General features: G+C 44.6%; 1 protein-coding gene across 1 annotated transcript in view; it reads right to left on the reverse strand.

Annotated features, from left to right (window-relative positions):
• Positions 1 to 4,842: 4,842 nt before the first annotated feature.
• The window catches only part of LOC105288122 (protein Shroom), a 47,839-nt gene continuing 37,772 nt past the window's right edge, over positions 4,843 to 14,909 (reverse strand). Inside the window, exons 7-12 of the mRNA XM_020034471.2 lie at positions 14,051 to 14,642; positions 12,664 to 13,675; positions 11,942 to 12,089; positions 9,533 to 9,746; positions 8,838 to 9,104; positions 4,843 to 8,468 (exon numbers count right to left, since the gene is read on the reverse strand). Coding sequence (XP_019890030.1) covers positions 8,217 to 8,468; positions 8,838 to 9,104; positions 9,533 to 9,746; positions 11,942 to 12,089; positions 12,664 to 13,675; positions 14,051 to 14,642 — 2,485 coding nt within the window. The 3' untranslated portion in view covers positions 4,843 to 8,216. The remainder of the gene's footprint in view (positions 8,469 to 8,837; positions 9,105 to 9,532; positions 9,747 to 11,941; positions 12,090 to 12,663; positions 13,676 to 14,050; positions 14,643 to 14,909) is intronic.

The raw sequence follows: 14,909 nt of genomic DNA on the forward strand, positions 1-14,909 counted from the left end.
TTATTTATCAGCGACGGGAACCATCGCAACCATGACTGATCAGTGGTCCAATTAAGTCACCATAAATTTCATTAATATTCCCTGATTTTCTGATTAATCTTCGCAGATTTGGATAAACTGGAATCTCTGATTCCTTTAGTGGCATTTACGCTATTCCGATAGATCTCACACAATTAAGCACGACAATAATCCCGAGCAGAATTCTGATGGCAGCACCGAAATCAAGCGATTTGGCAATGTTACTGACGAGTTTGCTCAATGTATCCGGTTTTCGGTCTTATTCTTGTCCACAGCTGTAGTATTCCGCCATTGTTAGAACAAGGGAAGAAGGAATCACCGGAATTACCGGTAAAGTCGGTAACGCGCTCGTTTCGGCGCCGCCAAACCGACTCGCCGTTTCGAAATCTACTATCGCTCGTATACGAACCCAGGATATGGCCAGTCCGCTGTAACGGACCGTGTTTATGATGTTGATAATAGCGGCAACCACTTCCTTTCGTAGTGGTTGTCCTAGTTGGGTTCACGTTCGTCTCCAATTAGGCGACTTGTATCTCAGCGCAATTTCTACGACCAGCGTGGAACGATGTATTTAATCCTAAAAAGAATACAGATTTTGTAAAAGTTTGTTAATTCTTTTTTATACACACTAGTACAACACAGGCGCGCGCTATTTTATTTTTCAATGTTAATAATGTTTTCGAATAATAATATTCATCTATTATTTATTAAAAAATTTTTTCTTTTTCCGAGGAGTTCTGAGATGTTTATATTATTAATTGGCATATTGCCTAGAGTTCTCTGCTATTGAAAATACCGTAAACTCAGAAATGAAAAAGTTCTAGCCCGTAGAAATTTTTTCTTTTCCGAGAAGTTCTGAGTTGTTGAAATCATTATTTTTTATATTGCCTAGAGTTCTCTGCTGTTGAAAATACTGTAAACTCGGAAATGAAAAAGTTCTAGCCTTAGAAATTGTTTCTTTTTCCGAGCAGTTCTGAGTTGTTGATATCATTATTTTTTATATTGCCTAGAGTTCTCTGCTGTTGAAAATACCGTAAACTCGGAAATGAAAAAGTTCTAACCCGTAGAAATTTTTTCTTTATCCGGTTAGTTATGAGCTGTTGATATCATTATTTTTTATTCTACTAGCACCACAGGCGCGCTCTATGCGCGCGCTATTTTATTTTTCAATATTAATAATGTTTTCGAATAATAATATTCATCTATTATTTATTATATAATAAATAACACAATCCTATTCTAAAAAAGGCGTTAAAGGTGTTATTTATTTCATCATGTTTCATCAATTGACAGAATTGACAGCTGCCGTTTTCACGTTCCTAAGAAATAATAAATTAATGTAACCGCACTGACAACCACTATGACATTCTGACATTCACAACACGAAGTTCAAGTCACACGAAGTTCGAGCCAAGCGAGAGAACCAATCAGCGTCGCGGAAAAGAGGCCTCAATATTCGATAAAAAACTTCACGAAGTTAACACGCCTTTTTTAGAATAGAGAAATAACAAAAGGAAGAACGAATTTAATTTTGCTCGCAATTTAATTTTCTGTCAATAAAACATTTCTAAGAAAAATCGCGTTTTATTACGCCTCGTACATGGAAACTCCAGTCTATTATTTTATATCCTTAATTAATATCAATTTTCGTACTCACCTTGCGTTTAATAGTGATTGAAATATCATAAACGCCGCATGTAGAGCAATTTTAAGCAAAATTACTTTATATGCAGAAATCAAAGCATTAATCGGCGAATGATTCAATGCTTTGTTGATCCAATTCGATTCGAAGTGTTGGCTCCCTTCGCAAACATCGATAATCGCGATGAATCGAAGGTTCCAAGTGCGATATAAAGCGAGCGAATTAATTACGTAAATAAATGGCATGGAAAAACCCGCTTTCTGATATATACGCTTAATGAAGGAGGAAAGAAAAATACCTGCCGCGTGGAGAACCGGATCGGTCATACTGACTAAGCACGTTCCTTCCTTCATAAGTTTCATCCGGGTAAATGTTTTTCATCCTCGCACCGCGCTCCATTAATTACTCGTTGCGTATTATTACAAGGGCGAGGCGAAATCTTTCTTCCCGGAGATCTCCCCCTGATCAAGACGGAGAAAACTGCGGAAGCTTACTTGGGCATTGCCCAGTGATCGCTTCAATGACTCTCAGCTACGAAGGACGTAGGGCGCCATCGCCATCCTGAACGCCATCCTGAGGATCATTAACGAGCCGACCGCAGCCGCCATCGCTTACGGACTCGACAAAAAGGGTCGCGGTGAAAGGAATGTTCTGATCTTCGATCTTGGTGGCGGTACTTATCAATGTATCAATGCTGTCTATCGGCGATGGTACATTTGAAGTAAGCCCCTGTGCCTGCTTCCCTAGTTTCGTACACGTCGATCTTTTCGAGACAAGAGTTTTCCGAAAGCATTTTACAGCCGCTAGAGAGAAGGCGCAACGCTAAGATTGATAAGGCTAAGATCCACGATAATGATGATTCAACGGGGATACCACGCATTCAAAAGCTTTTGCAGCTTATAATTAATCTTACATCGTAAATCACCTTTACTGAGCGGTGGGTGCACTTCAAAAGACCCACCGCGGTAAAAATAGCTCGCCGCTTAATCAGGCAAATTACCATCTGTTGACTCAATTCCCCGTGATAAAAGCCAGGGTGGTGTTTACGTATGGTGTGATGAAACACATTAAAATACGATTCAATTTCCGTGCGCCGCCATTCCCCTTTTCACTTCCGAAAGAAAAGTCGCAGAATAGCTCGCATAGAGAAAACACGGGGGTTGTCCTCAGGTGTTCGTTACAGCGTCAATAAGCTGGACGACAGAAACAATAGATTTGCAGAACTGCCGATTCGTGAAATATATTAGTATTTAAGAAATATAATGTAAACGAAAAACTAACAATGCGTAAATATATATTCAATCGCATTCTATATAAATTTATGCATGTATTTACAGTCACATCCGCATTGACATCACTTTTTGTCGTCTCTATAAAGTCTCTTTGCAAGCCTCGTTGCAGCGCCTTCTTTACCACAGTTGACCGTTTTAACGATCACCAATCAGTAATTAAAAGGGAGAGCCTCCGGGGCTCAAATCGCTAATAAACGTTTCCGACGATCGACGTCGGAGATAAGAAAACAATTCTACGGGGCAATAGGCCCCCGGAATGGACTGTACCAAGACCTGCAATAAAAAAAAAGCGGAAGGAAGGAGGAAGAAGGATCCTCGAAGACGTATACGTCGGCTCAAAGGATAAGAGCGGAGGCAGAGGGCGAGTCCCGTGTCTCGAGATTCCTTTTCTGCCCGTTGCCATCGGCGCACGAATCGGATGGGGCTCTATTGGAATTGTCAGACCGTTCGGATAAGCATCCGGATGCTGGTCGGTGAACGGAACGGAAGGTACACGGAGGAGAATACGAAAGAAATCGAAAGCAGACGTCCGAAGAGACGGCCGGAGGAGAGCGGAAGAGGGTGAGAATGGGGTGCCGCGATTTTTTCTCCATGAAATTTTTCTCGCCCCCGAGTTACGTTCGATATCGACGCCGACGGCATCCCGCGAGTACGTCTCCGCGGTGGAAGAGAATCGATGGACCAGCAGAACAAAATAACAATTACCAATGACAAGGGATGGCCCCAGCGAGGAGAATGTCAAGCGAATGGTGAACGAAGCGGAAAGATATCGCGCCGAGAACGAGAAAAAGGGAGAGGATTGCGGCTAAGAACAACCTCGAGTCATATTGCTCTAACGTGAGGAGCGCGCTCGAGGAGGAGAAGGTCAAGGGGAAGATACCAGAGGCTGAGATCGAAAGCGCATCAGCGAGGAGTGCAATGAGATTATCAAGCGGAAGGAACATTAATACTAGTGGCGAGGAAGAGATACGAGGCAAAGCTCAAAGAACCCAGGAAGATATATTCGTGTATTCTTTATGCGATCTTGAGCATTTACGGTAACGTTATGTACTTTCGAATGAGAATAAGGAGAAACATGTAAACTTTGACATCGTGTTTAATAGTTAATGTTTAATCCTCAGCTTTCGTTAGAATAAAATATCTAAATAAGGAAGACTTTATCATCTCAAGATAATTTAAGTATTTATTATATATGAAATAACTAAATTATTTTTATGAGTGGTACGTAATAATATGCGTATATGCGTTGGCTAATGCAAAATAATGTAGAAAATGTTGGCTGTATCTAATACTTGTCAAGTGAATAAAAAAATATTGTAAAATGTATTATGTTATTGTAAAATATTAATATCCAGTTTTTTCTTTTCAATTTTATGGATCTAGTTTTACCTCTCTATCGTATTCTTTTAGAGATGTTTCCGCGAATATTTAGTGTGATATAATATTTTCCGTTTGATGATATTTATCCTATTACCTACTACCACCAAAGATCATTTCTGTATTTGCTATTATTGATAGTAGAAAGATATCATCAAAAAAGTAATTGATGCTTTATACTGCAAATGTGTTTTAGATATGCAATCTCGTTGGATTAAAAACTTTTTGGAAACATCTTTAGTGTATCATACAAAACACATCAAAATGTGATGAATAAGCTTCTGCTGGTAAAAGCGTTGGTCCAACGATACTGAGAAAATTAATTATGCACGATAAATAACTGTATATACCCATAGAATATTATGAATACAATGATAAACTATGGTTAATATATCATTAGATGATAATACAATGTAATACAAAATGAATGAATGTTACAAATTTATTCATTAGCATATAATTTTGATGACAACGTGTTATTTTCTTTTGAAATTACAAGATTATAAAATTTAATGTTTAATAAAAATTTTTATTATTATAATTACAGCTAAAATTACTGTTTGACAGACACAGGAATATAATATAAATTACATTCTAACTAAAGAGTTATCGCGTGGAAAATTTATAAAATGTAATGAGTCTTAATACAACATGTTACTCTATTTGGCGTTTTTTAAATTTTACAATTATGCTACATACGTAACGATATTTTGCAAATATATTTTATAAATAAAACTATGTACATGCGCATTTAACATTCAGTATTTTGCTGTTATTTTGTAATTATACTTTCTCTTCTTGCATTATTATTTATTTCGTCTTTGTTTCATATTCTAACAATAAAGTATATAAGTATAGTAACTAAAAATTTATTATTTTTCTTCGAATTTCTTTGAATTGCGTGAAATCGACTTAGTAATTTTCAGTATGTCCTCAGTGATATAATTACATTAGATGGTTGCAATAAAGGAACACACATTTCGTTTTGAATTCCAACATGTTATTTATTGCAAGCGAGCTTGAGAAATGTAGTTATCGTAATGGTCTCGTAGTACATTTGTAAAGGATAATATTGTCAGACTAACAACGACTCCTCTCCCTAGCGTCGTCGCTTACAGATGACGCGCGAATGTGTATGCGTATGCGTGTAATTAATTATCATGTTGCCATATCGCATCGCGTAAAATTGTGTGTGGTAATATGTACACAGCGAGAACGCGTTAAATATTAATGTCTTTAGCTATAGTGCCAGCTTAACGAATTAATTAATGGAACGTTTCTTCTCGTAAAAAATAGACATCCAGAGAGAGCACCATGTTTCGATTAATTTGCTATGTACAACAGCTGCGCCTTATCCACGGCGGGGGATGAAGATGACACGGTCGCATTCGTTACCGCCGACGCGTGGCGTAATGCTGCTCACAAACGCGTTACAACGGCGGCGGCGGCTGCTGCTGCTGCTCCCGATTAACGGCAAGATTACACAGTGTACATACTCGCAGCCGCGGCCGCAGCCGATTTGCGAACACTCGAAGAAACAAACGAGGAACAGAAACTGACTATTATGCCGCAAAATTTTATGCCCTGTACTCAGTCTTTCTCATGCGCGATCAGCGTCGCGCCGTCTGATCGATCCCGGCTTATGACACGTTATCTCTACATCCGTGCTATCTCCGATCCGAGTTATGATCTGAATATACTGAGATTATTCTCTGAGATATAGATGATAATCTGAGATCAAGCACGTTTGTGCCTGGTGAACGGATTCATCGTGCAGAAAAATTTGTATTCATGACACGTCAAATGAAACTGCAAGTTTTTCTTTTTCCTTTTTTGTTCAAGTTCTGCTCGCAGTCCTAGTCGAGATGGATTCCATCTCGAGATCCTTGATCCTCGGTAAATGTCTCATTATCGAGCTCAAAGATCCGGAGGTCCAGCTCTCCGTGCAATTTCACTCCTGCAAGTCTCTTCTCCGCCCTCGATAGTGTAACGACGGGCGGGGAGGGGGGTGGCCGGTAACGGAGAACACGCATGTGTTACAAACGGGACGGGACGGAGTGAGAAAAAGACGAAACGGGGGTTCGTCCAAGTGACCGTGGCATAAAATTTCTCGCTGGACTCACCATGGAGGCTCGAATACGTCACCCGCGACTGTCGCGGTACCTTCGAGAGTCCTTGGTGGTTTCGTACAGAGTAAATAAGATCACAAGCGTCATAGGGGTCCACGAGGACCCCCGGGGGTTAGAACAATACGTAAAAATAGTACTTCGTTGTATACGTGTGTGTGTGTATACGCACGTACATACAAAACATATGTATGCACGTGCGTCTGTATGTGTGTACGTGTATTCGTGTGTCATTGTAGGCACTTAAATACTACTTATTATAATTATATACACATACAACACGTTGCTTCGGTTGCTGCATCGCTCGGCTCTTTAAGCGCCGTGCACACAGAGAAAAAAAGAAAAAGAATGAGCTCTCCTCACTCTTATATCACATGTCGTAGATAAGAAGGCACCACAAGTAATCCTGGATCGCGAGGATCTGACGATTCGCGTCGCGAGCAGCGAATTCGTATGCTGGTAACCAGGTAACGCGCATTCTCGAGCCCTCAGTCGCACTCGTCTTGCGTCTTTTTCCATTCCTCCTGAAAGTCACGATGAATCGCGGGTATTTTCGAGCCTTCGTACTCGCATACGAACATTATAAACATTTCACCGGAGCTCTAAGTTGCCTGACGTTCCCAGATACGCGTTTCCAGATACGATTCGCGCAATAAAAAAATATACACCCGCCCGTATCCGGGAAAATACATCTAAAAAATGTGTTAAAATTTTGATTCCGACCATGCGTTCCAGAATTCGTTTCACGCGCAGGGTAATTACTGGCATCGATCAAATACACGAGAACAGTACATAAATATGCTGTGCGTGTGCAAGAGCTGTGTCGCCGTCTCGTGCAGTTCCTTATAAAGCCTAGATTACGATCGATCGTTTTCGTCTTCCGATTAAAAGCACGTTCCCGCTTTTTCCGAGTCTGCGTTATCACGTTTCTGGCGTTCGTATTTACAAATTCGCATTCTTACAACATCGTTTCAACGCGCAACTCCACTTCTCCCCAAAAAGAAGAGTGATCGATACATTCCTTCTGGTCTTCGCTCATCTTACCGACGCGTCTCGCGATGATTTTCTTCCGTTTCCTCTATGGATCACTGGGGGGGAACACGACAAGATCGACGCAAGCTTAACAAAGACTAGGCACTTAAAGGTTTCGGGATCACACTTGGATCGTGAGGACGTCAGGTTTAACTTGTGACCTGGTTTTATTTTATACGCAAGGTAGACTTCACATATTCGTCTTAACATCACTTCGGCCATGCATTAAGTTGCTCGGCATTTTCATAATGCCACTTTAGAGATGCCCTTATCTGTCGCTACGGGATACGGTGATTTCGATCGGCGGATTTCCATGCAGGAACGTGTAAACGTGCCTCCCGCATGAACGCTCGGAAATGCTCAATCAGTCGGACGAAATAATTTTCGTGTGGGACGATTTTTCGATAACAATGTTCGAAAATAGATGCATTCAGATTACACGATACATGTAGAAACACGTTTATATATGCGTTCATAATACTTTATTGTAACAAGTGATTTCACACTCACAGCTGCGCGTTTAAAAATCCAAGATATCCGTTCATTCAATGCTGGATATGAGCGGTACTTCTCTTTCATGTGCTCCCGTAACTTTTCACCCCTATTAACCTACGCTTTTGAGTCAGCTTGACTCATTATGCGGGACTCCTCCATTGTTTACGTTTGGAAATACACGGTTATTTACGAATTGATTTCATAATAACTTAGCATGTAAGTCCATCGTTACGACTAGTCAATTGCCTCTTTCAGCGCGGCTAATTGCTCCTCGCCGAGCTTCACCTTGTCCTGTATCTCGCGACCGTCCACTATCAGCTTCGCCTTCATGTTAATGAAATGTTGGTAGTCAGCATATTCCTCATCGTTCAGGTACTTTGCTAGGATCGCCGACACATTCACGCTGCGCTTGTCGATATTATTCTTGAGAATTTTCGCTTCTTCCAACTGATCCATTAGCTTGTCCCGTTTGCTTTCCAAAATTTTCTGCGCAGAATATAAAAGGAGGAAATTAGTATTTAGAAATTTATAACATAAAAATTAAACATAGCATTTTGCAACTTTGAAAAATACGGTAAATGTATGAGCAGAGATAAAAAGTTTATTATAATTTTACATAATTTATGATTATTAAACACTCTAGAAATTTTTCAAATAAATCCTATAGATTACTACTTACTCGTATTAAATCATACAATTATTTATTTTCATAAAATTTCCATGCATTATAAAACACTTACAAGCACTCACAATAAGTTTATTATTGAGAACGAGTGCTCACTTTTATCCGCTAACGGAAGAACATTTGCGCCGAGAGTGCAAGGGAAAAACTGGAAGTTTCATAATTGTACTTACTCTCTCCGCGTGGTCGGCCGGCATTCCATAAAGGGCGTTCTCAACGCGAGCCAACCTGCCGCTGAGGCCGAGAAGAAGGCTCGTAATCTTGCCGACTTCCTCCACATGAAGCCGATACTTGGAAGCTTCCGGCGGACGTGCCACGGCGGAAACGCGCGCGGCGACTCGCGCACCCAGAGCATCGTTCACCTCACCTTCCTCCCTTACGGCCTCCTGCTCGGCCTTGAGAACCACCAGTTTCCTGTCGAGCCGCATCATAAGCTCTTCCTGAAAGATCATTTCTAGCTGCAGAATATGGACAGGTGCTAAAGGAAATCCTGTTTTTTTTTTGCGTCGCGATTCGACAGCAATGATTCAACTCGAGTCGAGGAAGCATATTCGATCAGCACGTAATAATTCGCTGTGCGCGAGCGAGCAGTTAGGTAACGATCCGGCTCTTCGGAGATGCATAAGAGATAAGATGAAATTCCGTAGCGCGGTAATTACATTTTACATAAGATCGGATTGTACTCGAGGGGGCTAAAACGGATACTTATCGTCTTATTCGCGAGTAATCATTATCGTCCGACCGCCTGGGAGTCCGAGCGCGATCGCGCGCCGATCGGATTTAGTCGCGGGGCACAACAGGAGTTATAATTATAGCGCATCCCTCGCACAAGTGTTTAATTATATCCCGGTTTGTAGACTAGTCGTACCTTCTTCTGCCTGAGGTCAAGGCTGTTCGTTGGTACCGCCGCCGTTGGCGCATCCTCCTGACGTGTCAATTCCTCCGCCGCGACGTCCCGCGAGTATCTCGTCAGGAACCTGGCCTTCCCTTCGGACGTCGTGAAATAAGCCGAAGTGGGGGACAGGGGGCTGATAGGATCGGCCGACAGTGGCGTGACGGGAGCCGATGGTATCGTTTCGTGTCTGAAAGAATTTATTGCGATGATTACATCTCTGGTCGATTAATGTGGACTGTAAGACTGCGGATAGTCTCTCTCGCTCCTTCTCTCTTTTTCGCTCTGCAGCACCTATGCGAAAACACTCCCGTAATTGTCGAGGAGGTAAGGAATCGCGTCAACGAGTGTATGAGTCACGATTGAATTAATCTCGACGTTTTCAAGGCGAGGGCCAAGAGAGACGGGATGATTTGCGAGCGAACGCGGAGAAATATCGTGAAGCGTAGAATTTTACTCTTGTAATCGAAGCGCATGATGAATAATAAAGCCGCGACACGTGATGTTGGATGGATTCTCAAGTTCACGAATGGCAGGCGCATGATTCAAGTGGATATCTGTCCCGTGTAGTGCAGCCATAACTGTTATCGGTTAAATAGCAGGGTGTGCGATCTTGCGCATTCGAGCGAGTCCACAAAAGAGGAGAAAGCGATAAAGAGAGGAAAACGGGATGCAGTGATCAGTAGTATATAAAAAAGATTGTTCAATCGCACGCGTTGCCGAGAGTTACGTTCGCGGTTAAAACCCGCGGAGTTAAGAAGCGAAAATACGAACTTTAACTTCGGCATAATTACTGTTGCAATTATCATCCACACGTCCGCGCGAAATTATCGCGACTTCAGCGCTAAAATCGCTTTCGAAAGTGGCGATTTTTTTATTGCTTATTCCTCCCGTAAAATGTGGTAGAAAGTTCGCGCGTGCATGGCTAAAACTAATCCGATGTAACGCGTCAGTCTCCCGTTATCGATTTTCGGTCGATCTTTAAGCCATCAGCTGGGATCTTACTGCGTCATTGGGCACACTTCGCTCGCACGTGAAATTTTAATTTACAATCGCAGGGGCTCTTATGTAACACACGGAATTTCCGATGTCGTTGAACGACGCCGCTCGCTTCGGTCGGACGGAATAAAAACGAGAGGTCGTATCTACTTTTCTGGAGGCCCCATTTCCATTTCCCGTTCGGCTTCTTGCGAGCACGCCGCGCACTCCGCCACTATGATGCGTCACCTTCAGCTATACGTTGGAGACTGGCAAATAATATGATGCGTAGGGAACAAGCACTGACTAGTTGGGCCTGACAATATCATTTATGGCGGATTACGTAACGACTTCGGTGCTTTGGCACTTTCTCCTTGAGCTGGAGGAAGTATTGTCCTTAAACGCACAATACAGACCGGATCGATAGAGGTAAGAGACTTGCCGAACCGAGCAGCCAACTATAAACAGTAGCCGCAAAATAAATTTCAGCCCGATAGGAACGCTGAAAGATGCAGCAATATCTGCAAGTAATAAATATGCGAGATACGAGCGACGTGACGTCCAGCGCGCGATGCAACTTTCGCGCGCGTAAAACAAATCCGAGTCTCGAAAAAGAAAATCGCGAGTAATATAAAAATAAGCGAGACGTTCTCGACCGCGATTGCTATCGATCTGTCAAATTCCAACGCTTAGCGCCGCCGAAAAACGACAATTAAATTCCGATGGTAATGGTGGTTCATTAATAACGTCCGCCAGGAATTTCGCCGGCTACACCCACGTTGCTCGCCAGGTACCGGAGAACCGCGTCCGCGATCATTCAGGATTGATATCTCTGAAGAGAGATCATTGGCGTGTGCCGCCTTCTTTTCCCGCGGAATTCCGAATAGAGTCGTTTTCATTTTCGTGAGAACGGGGAACACGTGCACTTAGCACCTTTCGAAAAGAATTCCCTTTATCTCGGCCGCAGTAGCGACCACACAGAGCGCGAGCGTGCGTGATATCGCGCGCAATGTCAAGATCTGAATGACAGCCACGGAATCAAGCAAAAAGCCCGCTCTCGGCGCTTGTTTGTTGCGATTATAAGGTGCCTGGTGGATGTGAAGCGCACCAATTAAATCGAGTAAAGAGAATCGCCAGATTTGCACTCGTAATGAACGCCTTCGGATCTCAGGGCGTGCAACTTGATTAATAGCACGTAATCCAATGCTCGCGAGACCACGTGAAAACTATCAATTATCGCATTTGGTCTATATTTACGCCGTCTTATCTGCCTCGCTCGTAACAACAATCTTGCACTGACCCTCGATGCAGTCGGATGAAGACAACGCGCGTGATATCGGGGCGCAGCGCGAGCTGCCGCACGTAAACGCGCCTTAATTAAGCGAACTTTAACAAAAGAGAGCCTACTTTTTCTCGTCCGCGTCCGCGTCCTCGCTGCAGGCGGCCGTTGACTCTTCCAGGGAGAGCCGTCGCCTTGGTCGTGGCTGCAAGGTCGCCTCCACCCTGAACAGACCGGAAACGTAGTCGGTGGGTTTCTTGTGCTCCGGCGCTGGAACTGATAAGAAACAGAAAAATAGACGTCATCAGAGAAGTGCTCTCGGTTCCCCTCCTTCGGCGCGTTTCGTTTCACGCTCGAGGAATCTCCGCGTGGAAACCATAACGCTTCCAGGGGATTGCATCGACGATCGCGCGACGCCGACGGCGTCGTAATTGAATAACGCAGTCGTGTCGTTGATTAAGTTAGAGCTTATTAAAATGGGGGGTCATTGCCCCCGAACACTCCGGCTCCGCTGTGTCCTGGATGATAATTGCGCGCGCGCGCGGGAACACGCGGGTGTACGCGACACGTATTATCTGTACACACGAGCGTGGTTAACGCGTGTTCACGCGCGCGTGAAGCGAGCGTGCGAGTGTGACGGCGGCCAGATAGATAGGTCGTGCGTATGTCAGCTCGAGCGAACTGGTGAACGCCACTTAAAAACTGAATAACGTATCTAATTGAATCAACTGCACTGGCGTTTATTAATGGCGGCGCATAGGGCAGATAGCGAAATCACCGGGATGGGAGACGCTCGTTGGATCATCATTCATGCGACTGAGGCGGAACGATAAGGATCGTGGTCGCTCACCGAGTATAGGCACCAGCTTGTCGTTGGGACTGAGTTGACTGGCCAGGTCCTTGCTGAGCTCCTCGCACTCGATCTCCTCCGGCAGTTTTTTCCTGGATTCCGGGAGCGGTCGTTCGGTCACTCTGCTATCCTGCTCCGTGTCGTCCAAGATGTCAGTTTGCGAGGCGGCGTCACTGGTGGCCGCGTTCACCCGGAGCACGATCTCCGTACGTTGCACCAGCGTTAGTCCTTCTATGCCGGGCTGGGGTGACACACAGAGCGACGACGTCGGCGAGAGTTTGTCCTCCTCGACCGGCGAGTTCCTCGGCGACGAGGAGGAGGACGCTTTGGAGACGCTCGAGATAGAGGACGCGGATGATCTGCCGCCAGGCCTGAACTTTGCAGACGGCGACGGTCTCTCGATCCGCGATTCCGTCTCGCTCGTCTGACTCAGCCGACATGGTGAGCTGGACCTGTTCCAAGAACCCGTGTTGTCTGTCTGCGTTGGGCTGGAGACTTTCCTATTGCCGCCCGTACACTCTAGCCGGGCTTCGTTTCGCGCGAGGGAGTCCAGAGAGCTCTTGGGAGGCGATCTGGACAGCAGAGCACGAGGCGAAACACGAACATCGATCGATCTTCCTGAAGAGGAGGAGCTCGAGCAGCTTCCCGATCGTCTCGGAACGGCTCCTCGCGCGTTTGCAGCCTCGACGTTATCCGGCGATCTCGGTGGTGAGCTCGTCGGTGGTGGTGGTCGGTCGGAGAAGATGGTGGCTTCTACCGAGCTCTGCGTCTCGTGCCTTCTGGACCAGCCATTGCCGTAGGTCGTCGTCATCGTCGTGGCAATTGACGACGTCGTGGTGCTCATAGAATACGTGGGTATCGTGTTGCTTGACGCCGACACACTGCTCGTCCTCTTCTCGTTACGGCGGTTCAGTAGTTCGATGTTCTGCGAGGTCATCTCGATCGTGGCGCTCCTCTCGCGGAAAAAGTCGTCGCTGATTGGGAGCGAGCCGCTGATTTCTCGTAGCTGCTTCTGAAAGTTGAAACCGTTCGAATCTCGTAGATTAGTATGTGAAATAATAATACAGCACGAGTATAATGATTATTAAAGTAATTAAATGTACTAAAAAAGATTGGAAGAGAAATCCTAATATACCGTTTGAGACACGCAAATCGAGGAAATCGACGAGTGATTAGATCGTGAAAACAAAGATAATGTAAATAATCAAGTGAAGTGCCAGGTAAGTCACACGAGCTCAGTGTGGAGCCGAATGTGATAGAAGCGTGAATTGAATCCGCACAGCCTTGACACTGCTATATTTACAGGTGCAAAAATAGGTGTAGATCGCTCTGAGAGACTCGAAGAAATACTGCTATTACGAAGGTAAATATCCGGCGATAATCTCACCTCTCTATTTTGAGGTAGGGGCTCGCAGCTCGCTGCCAATTTCCGACGTTCTCGCTCCAGCTGCCTGTTCCTGTCGTTGAGGACTTCCACGCTTTGCGGCGACAGTCTCTCCCTGCGTTGCTCGTAGTCGTGTCTCTTCTCCGGATGCCTCTTCTCTTGGTAATGATGGTGATGATGCTGATGCCTGTCCTCGAGGTTGTCGTTGTTGTTGTTCTCGCTGGCACGCGATCGCACGTCGCTGGCCTGGAGCTTCTTGCTGAGCTCGTGCGAAAGCTTGCTGACTACCTCTGCCGAATGTTGCTGCTGCTGAGTGCACCTCTCGTCCAGTCGATGATGAAGAGCATCCACGCTGTGCGACTTGGAGAGATCAGAATGCTGCTGCTGATGATGATTGTTGTGGTGCTGATGGTGATGCTGTTGCTGTAACGGATGATGCGGCGTGACACGCAATAGCACGGGATCATCGTGATCCCTAGGAGGCGGCCAATCGTCCATTCGGGAGGTTGGCGACATCGTTCTCTTGTAGCTACCCTCGCTGTCGGGCGCTCCGCGCTCTCGTCTGTAAGCCAAGTAGGAAGCCTTCGATTGGCTCCTGGAACAAAATGTATTATTTCCACATAATGAGAGCATGTATACATGATCTAAATCACACCGCGATAACACTGCCAATATATAATTAATAAAGATAAAGATATCTTGTCTCGATTAAAAAGATAAAAACGTTAAATAATGCGTCATAGAAAAGGAGTCGTGCATTATGCGTTTATCGAATCTTTATTCCGTTTTGGAGCGGACGCGTAAGTCAGTCGAATTCTGATAAGATCGTTCGGGAAAATTTATTAACGTGTTGGCTCGCGAG

The sequence above is a fragment of the Ooceraea biroi genome, chromosome 1 (assembly GCF_003672135.1).
Source record: "Ooceraea biroi isolate clonal line C1 chromosome 1, Obir_v5.4, whole genome shotgun sequence".
Taxonomy (NCBI): domain Eukaryota; kingdom Metazoa; phylum Arthropoda; class Insecta; order Hymenoptera; family Formicidae; genus Ooceraea; species Ooceraea biroi.